General features: G+C 46.4%; 1 protein-coding gene across 1 annotated transcript in view; it reads right to left on the bottom strand.

Annotated features, from left to right (window-relative positions):
• Positions 1–15,350, bottom strand: part of sec62 (SEC62 homolog, preprotein translocation factor) — a 30,070-nt gene that overhangs the window by 6,372 nt on the left and 8,348 nt on the right. Inside the window, exons 6-10 of the mRNA XM_078203884.1 lie at positions 12,039–12,134; positions 9,779–9,839; positions 7,379–7,498; positions 4,648–5,112; positions 1,574–1,640 (exon numbers count right to left, since the gene is read on the bottom strand). Coding sequence (XP_078060010.1) covers positions 1,621–1,640; positions 4,648–5,112; positions 7,379–7,498; positions 9,779–9,839; positions 12,039–12,134 — 762 coding nt within the window. The 3' untranslated portion in view covers positions 1,574–1,620. The remainder of the gene's footprint in view (positions 1–1,573; positions 1,641–4,647; positions 5,113–7,378; positions 7,499–9,778; positions 9,840–12,038; positions 12,135–15,350) is intronic.

Below are 15,350 nucleotides of genomic sequence, written 5' to 3'. Positions count from 1 at the left end.
TCACACCTCTTTAACCTATGCTTAACCCTCTCTCCACTCACATTGTTAAGATTTAATCACCTGTTAAGACTCGCATTCCAACCATTATCTTGTAATTGAGTTTGTGTCTATATATGCACTGCATTCACCCGATGAAGGTGCAGCACTCTACCAAATAAACCTTTTGGACTTCAACCTGGGGTTATGAGACTACTTATAAAGGACTTGGGCATCGTTGTCAATAAGTCACTGAAGGCTATCATGCAATTTGTAAGGCTCTTGGCATGCTGGCCTTTTTCACAAAGGTTTGAGTACAGCGACAGCAGTAAATGTGTTCTTTAATTGGATAGAAGCTTGGTTAGATCACATCCGGAGTGGTGTGTGCCATTTTGGTCCCCTTAATGGCCACATAGGGAGTGCAATAAAGGTTCACTGGACTTGTTCCCAGGATAGGACCATCTTAGGGAGAGAGATTTGAGAAACTGAAAGATGATCAAATTGAAACTTACAAAATACTTAATGTTAGACAGGGTAATGCAGGCAGGATGTTTTCCCCGGTTAGTCGAACCAGGAGATACAATTTCAAAATATGGGGGAGGCTACTTGGGACTGATACGAGAAGTTATTTTACTCAGGGTTGTGAATCTCTGGATTTCTCTAGAGGGCTGTGGAAGCTTATTCGTTATGTTTAAAGCAGAGATTGACAGATTTCTAAATACCAGTGACATAAAGGGATATGGTGAAAGTGTGGGAAGAAGAGCATCGAAGTGGATGATTGTATTGAATTGTAGAGCGGGCTCATGGCCTACTCTTCCTATTCTAAAGTTATGTGCCCTCTCTTTCCCAAGTATTGTGCCCATTTTGCAAAGTAACCATCTGAGAAATTTACTGTAAACCAAAGCTTTTGGGAATAAAATGTGGAACATAATACTACATCCAGGAAGACAATGGAACAAATCAACCGCAACATGGAATCAACTCATCAAGATCAGCCAAGAAACAGCTAACCATATACTCAGGATTTCTGCAGTTCATGAAAAATCAAAAATCAGTCTCTGTCATCTGTATCAGGGTGTCTGTATGTCATGAATGGTGGTTGTGATTTATTTAGTTTGTTTTTAATTCAGGAAATTGCTTTTTGTTTAGCTTAAGACCCGACTGATTCTTTACAACCTAAAAGTATCAATGGTGGAACTTTTACAGAATTGACAAAGCACATCTGCTATAAATTCACCAAAAAAAATTAAGTCATACCTGGGGTGGGAGAATAAGGGAGATATTTCACCCTCCTCGTGTTGTTGTAACATAAGCCCTTAGAAAAGAGATCAGGAGATTGATGGATAAAGATCGAGGGAAATTGAACAAAGGTGACTTAATGGAGCATCAGGACATGGGCTCCACCTTCTCGTCAAATAGGGTCAGCTAATAAATGCTGACATTTCCTGTGACCACTGCCATCTATAAAGGAAGGTGTGGGAAGCAGTTGGTCAGGATTGAATAAAGGAGGCTGAGAGATTACAGGTACGTGGGCGGATTTTCCTCTTCGGAAGTGTTGATATCTAAAAAGGGAACAGTTTTTCACAATTACACTCACCTATTAAATGTAGAAACACCCTGTTTCTGATCCTGTGGTAAAGGAGACTACGTCAAGCTTCTATACTCTAGAACGACAGGGGAAATGTTACTATCTGCTCTGCAGTTTTAATCATTCCCCGCAAGTTGAAGAATTCAATAGAATATTACAACACACAGACCATTCAGCCCATCGTGCCTCTGCCAGCTCTTTTACCGAGCTATCCAAATTAGACTCACACCCCTTGCTCATTTCCCAATGACCCTGCAAAGTTCTCCTTTATATCCAAATCGATTTTAAAAGCTATTATTGAAACAGCTTCTGGTGCCCTTTTGGGCAGCACATTCGAATCATAACTCACTGTGCAAATGTGCTTCCACCTCACTGTCCCCTTGATCCTTTGAAATTATCTTTTAAAAATTCTGATTGAAGTTGAGGACACTGAAACCAGCAGAGTTCACAGCAGGGAACAATCTTTTGTCTGAAAGCAATGGGTTCCGGCATTTTCTTGCTCAATGCCACTACTTTTATAAAGTGAGAAATTTTGTCACTTTACCTAATTTGTGGTATTAGGATTAGATTGAAAAGGAAAATACACAGACACAAATGTTTTATTTTTTAATTGCATTTACTTCTTCAAATAGCTAAAACAGTTATTGTTTAAATAATGTTCCAGTAATCATAAAGACAAGTCTTTAAATTATATATCAATCCAAATATGGACATAACCAGGTTTGAACAAGAGCAAGGAGCAAGCATTTCCCCTCCCATCCCCACAACTCCCCCCACTCTCTCTCTCCACTGCAATATACACGAAATAGCACTGGCCTGTAGCTACACTATACAATGTACAAATACTCAAATACCATTTGAGAGCAGGTTGAGATACCACCAGAAAAACCACTGGCACGCTGGCAAATCTTTCTCCAAGAAAGACACATGATAACAGAAAAAAAATGCTTTTATCATCTCATTAGGAAAAGCATATGAATATAGAAAATTTCTACACTACCAAGTATTTCTTTTCTGTGCTATTAGTTTAATTAAACAGTTAACTACAAAGTTGTGTGGTCCACGCTCAGGTTACTCTGTGAAGTGTCAGAGCTCAGTTAATTACTGCACGGCGAGCAGATGCTGGAAACCAATTAAATTCCACATTTAACTCGATCCATCAGCTCCCAGTAATGCGGCAGAGGTCTAATGATGCGGGAAGGCTTGAAACTGGCTGAACATTTCCAATTTAAATATATTTCTAATATGTGTGTATTTTTCTGAGCAAAGGAGATAGAAAACGACTTTTGTGACTTGTTGCATGATGCATTGAGAGATCAGTGAGTCAACCTGATATCCTGCGAAATCAAGCAAGTCAATGCTGTTTACAGCTGCAGCAGGCTTTCCGTTGACTTGCCTTAAAACTTCAGTCTTTAGGGGGCTATGGATTGTGTGGCACCTGTGGGGAAGTCTGCATCTCTGGTTCGTAGAGATTGTGAACGCTCAGAATTACATGTAATGCGAAGATTACAGCAAGATTAGTGTTCACATTGCTGAAACAGGTCTCATAAAAGTCACTACTGCCTAACTCCTAGAAGGTATGTTTTATACAGCATAGGAAGTTTAGAAGCTGAATGTGCACTTCTCAGTTTTCCCACCCCCTCTCAGCTATTATGGTCAAGGATCCTAAACTTTGAAGGGCCAGAGGCATCATAGCTGCAGTCTTGAACAAGACAACCAACGTCCGAAACTATCTCACACTTTCCTGTGCATATACCCCGGAATAAAAATTAGCACCCCATTCTAAGCCCTATAGTAACATTCTCTCTCTATTAAATACTGTACCTTCATACACTTATCCTGTTCTGTCCATTACCCAAGGTTGCACTACAAAATACACATCTGCATTTAATATAAAAACAGAAAATGCTGGAAAACTCAGCAGCATCAGTGGAGAGAGATACCATTTTGAGTCCGGTATGACTCAAAACATTAACTCTCCTTCCATAACTGCTGCCAGTGCTGCTGAGCATTTCCAGTACTCAGTTTTTATTTCTGATCTCCACAGTATTTCCCTTTTATTTTACCTATCTGCACCTATTAATGTATGATTATAAATGGGTATTCATTCATCTTAAAAGTTGGCAGAAATGGTGAACAAGTGAATTTTAATTACTATGTAAAGAGATAAAGCATTGGTATTTGATTCTGAATTCTGAAATGAAATGACAAATGTTTTCATGGCTGTTTTCAGATTCCAGCAGCATCCTATCACAGAGTTAAGTTGTTTTGTATCGCTCCTCTCTGGTTTATAAATCACGAATCCACCACAAAAGGTCTGTAAGAAGCTACCACCTTGGACAAACTTTGCTTTGCAGCAATGGGCAATGTTCTGCTTCCTGCTAACAGCTGATTACCGGTCAAACGTAGTGAAAGTGAATTTACTTTTCACCCGCACGTTTTCCAAACCTCAATGGATTCTTTCGGTTGCTTAAATGTGAATTTCCTGAATGTAGCAAGACTCTTAACTCTATGCACCGCCCTCCAGTGCGGAGGAAGTGTGCCAAAGCTTCAAGCTCCAAATATACATGACCTCTGCACCGATACCCGCAAGCTTCAGGTTAGAAGGGACCAGGGTGCCTCAAACACTGATATTCACCCCCTCAAGCAGTGGCAAACAGCAGCACCAATTGAAGGTCTGTAGCCTCTCGATACATTCAGCTGAGTAAGAATATACACAGACACGATGAACCAAAAGTGGGTTGATTGGGCTTTGCATGAGTTTTTTTGGAATATCATGATGCGCACACACTATGGAGTGGAATACAACTTGTCTTGGCATGTGAAATATGCTAATGCTAACAAGCTTTTCCAGGGTACCTCTAACTCCTCTGCCGAAATATCTTGGTTTATGATCATTGTGACTGGGGTGAGGGAATTTTAAAACTCTATGATTATCATGCAGTTTTAACATTTCACAATATCTCATTGTGGCATCCACAGTGGTCCGGGCACATGTCTCCATCCCAATGTGGAACTGTTTTCAACATCAGCTACTCGTGCTTGGTTGCTGGAGATGGAATTGTCCCTGTTCTACGACTTACTGTGTAATGGCTGTGTTTCTTCCTCCTCCTCCTCTTCTTCCTCCTCCTCCTCTTCCTCATCGTCGTCTGTGGGCTGGTCCAGTTCCTCTTTAGTGATCATTTCAAAGTCATTCCCATTGCCACTGCTATGCTGGGAGCAATCATCATCCCTCCGGTCACTGTCCGTGTCTGACTGCCGTTCCCTGGCTGAATTGCCCGCTGCCGGCGCCTCTGCTTCCGCTGCTTCGGCTTTCGTCTCTTCCTCTTCTCCCTCCTTCCCCTCATCGCCATCAGGCTGTGGTTGTTTCTGTGGGTCGGTCTCCTCGCCCGATTTCTTGGAGTCTGATTTGGGCCCCTTGTACTCGTGTGTGTACAGGGGTCTGAAGGAGTCAATGAAACCAACATCGGCTGTCAGGTTTGGCAAGAACCAGAAATGATGTCGGCCACCGGTAAGGAGCCAGATTAAGAGGAAGAGGATGCACCGAGCTGAAAGGGAATCAAACAGGGATGGTGTGGAGAGAAATTAAAATGAAAGTCAAAAGATGCAGTGTTTATCTGTACATGACTCCTTGCCGAAAAAACTTTTGTCTTCTGAACAAAAGATTTAATTTAGAAAGAAAGAAAGAAACCCTACAGTGCAGAAGGAGGCCATTCGGCCCATCGAGTCTGCACCGACCACAATCCCACCCAGGCCCTACCCACACATATTTACCTGCTAATCCCTCTAACCTACGCATCTCAGGACTCTAAGGGGCAATTTTTAACCTGGCCAATCAACCTAACCCGCACATCTTTGGACTGTGGGAGGAAACCGGAGCACCCGGAGGAAACCCACGCAGACACGAGGAGAATGTGCGAACTCCACACAGACAGTGACCCGAGCCGGGAATCGAACCCAGGACCCTGGAGCGGTGAAGCAGTAGTGCTAACCACTGTGCTACCTGCCGCCACGGTATAGAATTTCTTCTATACCTTGATGGCTTTGATAGAGGAAATAAGGAGATACTGTTTCCATTGGTAGGAGGGGTAAGTTTGATTTGACTTATTATTATCACATGTATTAACAGTGAAAAGTATTGTTTCTCACGCGCTATACAGACATAGCATGCCGTTCATAGAGAAGGGAACGAGAGGGTGCAGAATGTAGTTTTACAGTCATAGCTGGGGTGTAGAGAAAGATCAACTTAATGCAAAAGGTGCAGTCCAAGTAACCAGAGGACACAGATTTCAGATCATTAACAAAAAATGCAGGAGAAGCAGTGTAGGCAGACAGATGAAGGGGCTTTTATTTTATAAAATCACAGTGATCTGGAATGTGTTGAAAGGCTGTGGAGCAGATTTTGTAGCAACTTGAAAAAGGGAAATGTACATGTACCTGAAAAAATATACAGGGCTAGGGAAAAGAAAGATTTGGGGGAGTGGATAGTCCTTTCACAGGCCTGATGAGCTGAATGGCCTCATACTGTGCTGACTGACACTAGGAGTACTCAAGGTGTGGTCTGACCAGAGCACTACAGAATTAGGTTACAATTCCCAACTGTCTGAACATCAATGGTAAAAGACACAGTTCTGATTCTCTTTTCAACATATCACGGCCAACTAACTCAACCAGGGACTCTATGATTCTATGATTGACAATACCATCCCCATAGGCTTGGAGTCAAGTGACAGCTGAAATGGTAAGATGCCAGGGAGCAGGAATATGTACACTGAGGCAGCAGAGAGCGGATAGCCTCATTACCATGGTGGATAGAGGTGTAGGTCTCAGGGCTGTAGGGGAGTGGACAGACCAAGGTATGAGGGCAACATGGATTGAGTGCAGCACAATGCTGTGCAGTAAAGGATTGGAAGGAACAACAAATTGCATTTATATAGCACCTTTAATGTATTGGAATGACCTTAGGTCACTGGACTGTTGTAAAACAAAATCTGACACTGAACTAATGGCGATGACGTAATGTAGCAATCCAGAGACCCAGGGTAATGCTCTGGGGACCCAGGTTCGAATCCCACCAAGGCAGATGCTGAAATTTGAATTCAATAAAAAAGGTATTAAAAGCCAAATGATGATCATGAAACCATTGTCAATTGTCGGAAAAGCCCATTTGGTTCACTAATGTCCTTTAGGGAAGGAAATCTGCCGTCCTTACCCAGTCTGGCCTACACGTGACTCCAGTCCCACAGCAATGTGGCTAACTTGTAACTGACCTCTGAAATGGTCTAGCAAGCCACTCAGTTCAGGGCAATTAGGCATAGGCAATAAATGCTGGCCTTGCCAGCTATGGCCACATTAGGGTTAAAAAAACATAAGCAGATATTCAGACAGGTGACCAAAAACGTGGTCAAAAGGTTCAGTTTTACAGGGTTAAAAAAGAGTAGGCTTTACAGTGCATCTTAAAAGCAGAAGGAATGTTGAGATGTTTATGAAGGGAATTCCAGAACTTAGAGCCAAGGCGGCTGAAGGTACCTCAATTGGGTAGTGATTAAAATCTGACCTGCCTGAGAGGTCAGAATTAAGGATCGCTATTTTGGAGGTTACAGAGACAGAGAGGGAGAGACTGTGGAGGAATCCTTCACCTTGATCTGGATACAAAATTACCTAAATTGTCTGGAGCAATGGAATTAAATTTTTAATTCCTTTGATTTCCTTAATATCTTGACAGTTTTTCTCCAGACACAGTGAAATCAACCTTTCAAACAAATTAACAGCTATCTTAAGGTACAAAATCTTTGAACATAAATCCTTACTCACCTACGGCGAGGAGGAGGATGCTGGCAACAAAACAGCCTGCTGCAACACTGAGATAGTAAACTCCTACTCGCATTTCTGCAGGCCACAGGGGGAAGAGTGTGGCAGCTATCACTGCAATTACTGTGAAATGATCAAACACAAATAGGTTAGAGCCACCAACAGCTGCTGGAACAGGGATGAAGAGGAGTACGGGTGAGCGGGGTTCGAGGGCTTGCCAAGGTGGGGTGAGGTAAGGGCTAAGGTGGGGTGCAAAAGTGCAGGAGGGGCATGGTTAAGGGCTGGACGCAAGGCCCCGAAGGCTTGGGTGAGGGGGGGGGGGGGGGCTGAGGGAAGCGTGGGCAGGATGGAGGCTGAGAGGGGTCTGGGAGGTTGGGGACCATTAAGAAGGGGTGAGGCCCCCTCCCCCTCTCAAGTGGGGTGAGAGGAGGGCCAAAATGATGGGGCTAGAGGTTCCACACCCTGCCCCCCCCCCAAAGGTGGGGCGAGGGAGGGATTCCCCCCCTCCCAAGCTAGGGCGAGTGAGGGTTCCCCCCCACAAGGTGGGGCGAGTGAGGGTTTCCCCCCCTCCCAAGGTGGGGCGAGTGAGGGTTCTCCCCCCTCACAAGGCGGGGCGAGGGAGGGTGTCTCCACCCCCCCCCCCACCACAAGGCGGGGCGAGGGAGGGTTTCTCCCCCCCTCCCAAGGTGGGGCGAGTGAGGGTTCCCCCCCCCCCTCCCCCACAAGGCGGGGCGAGGGAGGGTTTCTCCCCCCCTCCCAAGGTGGGGCGAGTGAGGATTCCCCCCCCCCAACAAGGCAGGACGAGGGAGGGTTGCCCCCATGCCCACAAGGCGGGGCGAGGGAGGGTTCCCCCCCACAAGGCGGGGCGAGTGAGGGTTCCCCCCCACAAGGCGGGGCGAGTGAGGGTTCCCCCCCACAAGGCGGGGCGAGTGAGGGTTCCCCCCCACAAGGCGGGGCGAGTGAGGGTTCCCCCCCACAAGGCGGGGCGAGTGAGGGTTCCCCCCCACAAGGCGGGGCGAGTGAGGGTTCCCCCCCACAAGGCGGGGCGAGTGAGGGTTCCCCCCCACAAGGCGGGGCGAGTGAGGGTTCCCCCCCACAAGGCGGGGCGAGTGAGGGTTCCCCCCACAAGGCGGGGCGAGTGAAGGTTCCCCCTCCCAAGGTAGGGTGCGTGAGCGTTCCCCCCCCCACCCCAACGAAACGGGGCGAGGGAGGGTTTCTCTCCCCCCCCCCCTCCTCCCCACAAGGCGGGGAAAGGGAGGGTTTCTCTCCCCCCCCCCCCCCTCCTCCCCACAAGGCGGGGAAAGGGAGGGTTTCTCTCCCCCCCCCCCTCCTCCCCACAAGGCGGGGAAAAGGAGGGTTTCTCTCCCCCCCCCCTCCTCCCCACAAGGCGGGGAAAGGGAGGGTTTCTCTCCCCCCCCCCCCCCATCTCCCCACAAGGCGGGGAAAGGGAGTGATTCTCTCCCCCCCGCCCCATCTCCCCACAAGGCGGAGAAAGGGAGTGATTCTCTCCCCCCCCGCCCCCCATCTCCCCACAAGGCGGGGAAAGGGAGTGATTCTCTCTCCCCCCCCCCCCCCATCTCCCCACAAGGCGGGGAAAGGGAGTGATTCTCTCTCCCCCCCCCCCATCTCCCCACAAGGCGGGGAAAGGGAGTGATTCTCTCCCCCCCCCCCCCCATCTCCCCACAAGGCGGGGAAAGGGAGTGATTCTCCCCCCCCCACAAGGCGGGGCGAGCGAGGGGGACCACAAGGCGGGGCGAGCGAGGGGGACCACAAGGCGGGGCGAGGGAGGGGGACCACAAGGCGGGGCGAGGGAGGGGGACCACAAGGCGGGGCGAGGGAGGGGGACCACAAGGCGGGGCGAGGGAGGGGGACCACAAGGCGGGGCGAGGGAGGGGGACCACAAGGCGGGGCGAGGGAGGGGGACCACAAGGCGGGGCGAGGGAGGGCGACCACAAGGCGGGGCGAGGGAGGGCGACCACAAGGCGGGGCGAGGGAGGGGGACCACAAGGCGGGGCGAGGGAGGGGGACCACAAGGCGGGGCGAGGGAGGGGGACCACAAGGCGGGGCGAGGGAGGGGGACCACAAGGCGGGGCGAGGGAGGGGGACCACAAGGCGGGGCGAGGGAGGGGGACCACAAGGCGGGGCGAGGGAGGGGGACCACAAGGCGGGGCGAGGGAGGGGGACCACAAGGCGGGGCGAGGGAGGGGGACCACAAGGCGGGGCGAGGGAGGGGGACCACAAGGCGGGGCGAGGGAGGGGGCTTGCCCAAACTAGGGGAGGGGCAGGGTTGAGATTTAAGGGTGATCGAGGTACTTGCGAAAGCAAGGGGGATAGACACACTAAGAGATACAGAGGCACACTAAAAAAATCTGTTGGTATTTGCCTGACCTTTGTGCTACTTACCTAATATCAGTCCCATTGCAAATGTCTTGAAATGAACAGGATCGTAAATCCACACATATACCTGAAAGAGCCAGAGTAAAGGGGAAACTGAAAATTGCTCCCAACAATAAGACTACACAATCCGCAGCGTCCCCATTGGCTAGACAGAAGAATGATGTTTGGGAAGCAGAGCTACATGGCATCATGCAGATCATGTCCTTCAAATTCGCCCATTCCATTCATTTCTGCAAATGTGACATTTATTGATCCCACTCGTGGATGCAAATGACAGGTGATCAGATTGGCAACAACATTTTTCCAAATGACTTGTTGCACTCACTGCTGGAGGAATGGAACAAGTTATATTTTGCCTCTCCGGTGTCAAGTTTGTCATGCTGCGTATAACGATAAATGTGAAGTAAAACTCACTCAGTGCCTACCCTTGCCAGAAACTGAACTGGTTCCAAAATCATTTCACATTGGGCTCCTGGGGTGAATGTGAACTGAGGTACAGGAGAGAAGATACGAGCATCTAGTCCTAATTAATGAATCAGACAGCAACATAAGGATGCCATTCAGCCCATCATTTTTGTGTCGGCTATACAAACATTGGTAATAATAGAATGGGGTCAGCTGTTGGGGCCCAAATGCTGACCATCACTGGAGGTGAATGGAATCCTATGAACATCTTCAGACCTTCATTTCAGCAGGGAGTGAATGGAGGAAGCTGGGGCAGCTGGACCAGATCCAATCACAAATAAATGACTGAAAGCATCCTTTTGGGTCCATGCTGTGCTGGCATGTTACTGATTCCAGGGAAAATATCATTTCTAATTCAGTTATAACATTTAAGAAGATGGCCCAGAAATTCTGATATCTGGATAGCTGTACTCCAAGATGCAATGGAGCAACCCTAGAATCCCCATACACTGACTGCACGGGAATTGTCTGAGAAGTTTGGACCTCTGATGGACGATTTCCCCGCATCTGAAAGCCTGCAAAACTGAGTTACTTTGGGTGGTTCTGACTTACTTACCTGAAGAGTTATGCAGGAAAGATTAGAAGGATTGAAACCAGTTCTAACTCCTGGGTTACTATACTACTGACCTCTGGACTCAGATTGCCCAATTACCCAACTACCTTCCCAATCACCTGACAATGCCTCCTGGCCCAGCTAACCTGTGACCTCCTGATTCCTCCAGCAATCCACAGGAGGTAGTTGATGCCAAAACATTGGATATATTCATGAGGCAGCTGGATATAGCACTTGGGGCGAATGGGGTCAAAGGTTATGGGGAGAAAGCAGGATTAGGCTATTGAGATGGATGATCAGCCATGAATGGCCAAATGGCCTCCTCCTGCTCCTATCTTCTATGCTTCTATGTAAAGCCCAACTTCATCCTCGCATCTCACCCACCCATCACCCTAGCTCCTCACCTTTTCTATGTAGCTTCGCAAAAGTGGCTTTAGGACCTTTAAACTCTCTACTTACCAAATCTTTCAGGAGCACAGTTCGGAGATACTTGTACACAAGAGGGGGAAGAGGTTTGGAACTCTCTTCCGTTAATGGAAGTTACTGCTAGGTCAATTGTTAATTTCAAATCTAGAGCTGGATAGATTTCTATCATCAAAAGATGTTATGGGGTAAGGATGGCTGTACGGAGTTAGGTCATAAACTAGCCATGATCTCACTGAACAGCAGAACAGATTCAAGGAGCTAAGTGGCCCCAATTCTGCTCCCAAGGATCCCAAGAATGAGAAAGTCCCTGCTGTCAAAATATACAGAACTCTTCTTCAGTGTGTGCTAATTGCAAGAACAATCTTATTCAAAATATAAAAAACAGCAACTCAAGAAGACATGGAAATTTTACTGAATTTAATTCAAAAAACTATTTTAAAAAGTCTACCTCGGAAAAATGAAATGAGGATAATTCAGTGAAAATAGATCTGACCTCACCAATGAATAATCATAGGGTGAACTTTACATTGTCAGGCGGATAACAGAATGGCTGCCTTTTGCACAACTCTGCTGAACTTTCCCTTTTATTATAAAGGGCAGCTGATTAAATAATTTGCATACCTTGTGAAGTTAGAGAGAGGGTGAGCAGATTCAGGTTATGAAGCTGCAGCATTTACTGCAGGAAGTGGGTGAGGCAGAGATGAATGCATCCTTTAAAGTAAGGTGCATAAATATTTCATAAAGCAGATGCTGAGGGTGGAGCGGTGGGAGAGAGAGAGAGAGAGCGAGCGCAGGTCTGAAACTTCGATGGACATTCTTTACCTCATTTCCGTCAAGAAAAAGCTGATCATTGTGAGGTTCCAATTTAAACTTTCTTTTTGTCTCTTTCTTTTTCTTTGGCGTTCCTGGAGTTTCATCCTAACAAAATAATCAAATGGTAATTTATTGACAGACAAGTGTTGAGGATATCCTGTTACTCTGAGTACCAGAGTCCTAAGTAAAATATGCTACCCGCATGAATATAAACAGTTGCATAGAATTTACAGACAGAAGCAGGCAATTCTGCTCAGCAAGTCTATTCTGCTTCAGATGAGCCTCCTCCCATCCTATTAACATAGCTTTCTATTTCATTCTCCATTATGTGTTTATCTAGCTTCCTCTTAAAATCCATCAATGCTATTTTTTCATTTGTTCATGGATGTGCGTCCCTGCAAGATCAGCATTTATTGCCACCCCAACTAGCCTTGAAAACTTGAACTGCTGCAGTCCATGTGGTGTAGTTAGGGAGTTCCAGGATTTTGACAGTGACACGAAAGAAATGGCAGTATGGTTCCAAATCAGGATGGTATGGGACTGGGAGAACTTTCTAATGGTGGTATTCTCATGCATCAGCTGCCTTTGTTCTTCAAGGTGGGAAAGGTCATGGTTTTGGAAGTTGTTGTGGAGGAGGTTTGGCATGCAATGCATGTTGATATGCTACACTGTGCACCGGATGTGGAGAGAGTGAATGTTTAAGGTGGACAATAGGATGCCAATTAAGCAGGTTGTTTTCTCCTGGATGGTATTAAGCTTCCAGATTGTAGTTTGAGCTGTATTCATCCAGATAAATGTAGAGCATTCCATCACTCTTCTGACTTGTGCCTTGTAATATGGTGGACAGGCTCTAGGTGGTGAGCTGGTCATTGTAGAATTTCTAGCCTCTGACTTGCTTTTGTAACCACCACATTTATATGGCTGGTCCAGTGAGGGTTCTGGTCAATAACCTCAGGATGTTGGTGGTGGATTCACTGTTGATAATACTGTTGAATGTCAAGGAAAGAAGGTTAAATATTCTCCATCATCTTGCGTTCTCCATCATCTTGCTGATGATTGAGAGTAGACTTATGAACGACTAATTGGCCGGATTGGATTTTCCCTCTCTTTTGTGGACAGGATATACTTGGACAATTTTTCACATTGTCAGATGTCAGTGTACTGGAACAATTTGGCTAGAGGGACAGTTTTGCAGCACAAGTCTTTAGTACTACAGACAGGATGTTGTCAGGGCCCAAACCTTTTCTATATCCAGTGCTTTCAACTGTTTGCTGGTATCATGCTGAGTTATTTCAATTACCTGAAAACTAGCATCTGTGATGTTGGGGACCTCGGGAGAAGACTGAGATCATCCTTTTCGCTGAAGATGGTTGCAAATACTTCAGCCTTGGATTTTGCACTGATAGCTGGGCTCCCCCATCATTGGGGATGATGATGTTTGTGGAACCTCCTCCACCCTGCTAATTGTTCATAACCATTCATGACTGGATGTGGCACAACTGCAGAGTTTTGATTTGATTTGTTGGTAGATACAAATCTGTTTTTCACATATTGCTTCTGTTGTCTAGCATGTATGCAGTCCTGTGTTGCAGCTTCACCATTTTGGCACCTCACTTTAGGTACATACATCTGGCACTGGTTCTGTTATGCCCTCTTCATTGAACCAGGTTGATCTGCTGGATTGATGGTAATGGTAGAGTGAGGGCTACAGTTCGTGATTGAATACAATTCTGTTGTTGTTGATGGCCCACAGTGCCTCATTTGGGCTGCTTGATCTGTTCTGAATCTATCCCATTCAGCATGCTGGTAGTGCCATGTGATGGACGGCGTCCTCAGTGTGAAGGTGGGATTCCTGAAGTACCCTGAAGTGGTCACTCCTACCAATGCTGTAACATACAGATGCATCTTCGACAAATAGGTTGGTGAGGACAGGGTCAAATAGGCTTGTCCTTCATTGATTCATTCACCATCTGAGTTGGCAGATATGTCCTCAGGGCTCGGCCAAACCGAACAGTGGTGGTACTGAATACTTTGGTCCCTACCCAGAATATACTTTATGCTTTGGCCACCATCAGTACTTCTTCCAAGTTTAACATGGAGAAGCACTAATTCATCAGATGAGGGAGAGTAGATGGTAATGAGGTTTCCTTGTCCATTCTTTAACTGATGCATTGAAACCTCAGAGTCCGGACTCAATGTTGAGGACTCCCTGAACCATCACCTCCCAACTGGACACCACTCTACTGCCACAACAGGACAAACCCAAGGATAGTGATGGGAGACTCTAAGGGTGTCAGATGTGAATCGTTGAGCTCGACTGTCACTCGACTAGTCTCAGACAATTCTCCAGTTTTGACACAAATCCCCAGATGTTAGTGAGGACGTGGCAAGGTCCTTTGTATATATCTTTATCGTTTCCGATGCCTAGGTCGAAGATGGAGGTACATCTGTTTTATTCTCATTCATCTTTTCTGTAGTGTTTTGAAATAATTGATTGGCTTGCTAGGCTATTTTAGAGGGCGGTAAAGTGTCAAATACATCTTAGCCAGAGGTACCCTATCAAAACCCCTCAATTTTAAAGATCACCATCAACTCATATTTATATAGTGCATTTAAAGTGATAAAATGTCCAAAATTGCTTCACAGTATTAAAAAACATAATATGACACTGAACCACATAGGAATTAGATCAGATGACTAAAAGTCAAAGAGCGCCTTAAAAGAGGAAAGGGGAGTAGAGAGACAGAGAGATGCAAGGAAGATTTTCTGGAGCTTAGGGCCTAGGTAACTGAAGGCATGGCCACCAATAGTGGATCACTTAAAATCGGGATGCTCAAGAAGCCAGAATTAGAGCAGTACAAATATCCAGGAGGGTTGTTGGACTGAAAGACATATGGACGAGGTCATGGAGGGATTTGAAAACGAGGGGAATTTTTAAATTGAGATGCTGTGTTGACCAGGAGCCAATTTAGATCAGCAATTAGAACGGTGAAAGATGAATGGGACTGGTTGCAAATTAAGGCATGAGCAACATAATTTTGGAATACCTCAAGTTTATGGAGAGCAAAAAGTAGGAGACCAGCCAGTACTGTGTTGAAGCAGCCAAGTCGAGAGGTAATATAGGCATAAAAGAGTATCAGATGAGCTGAGACAGAGTGAAGTCAGGCGATATTACAGAGGTGGAAATAGGCTCTTAGCACTAGCATGCTATGAGGTCAGAAATTCACCTTGGCATCAAAAGTGATACCAACATAACAAATAGACTGGTTTAGTCTCCCTCTGCCTGTTGCCAGGGAGAGGGATGAAGTTGGTCAAGGGAAC

Source organism: Mustelus asterias, chromosome 3 (assembly GCF_964213995.1).
Source record: "Mustelus asterias chromosome 3, sMusAst1.hap1.1, whole genome shotgun sequence".
Classification (NCBI taxonomy): Eukaryota; Metazoa; Chordata; class Chondrichthyes; order Carcharhiniformes; family Triakidae; genus Mustelus; species Mustelus asterias.
The sequence above is the reverse complement of the archived record's forward strand: the minus strand, read 5'-3'. Positions and strand labels throughout refer to the sequence as shown.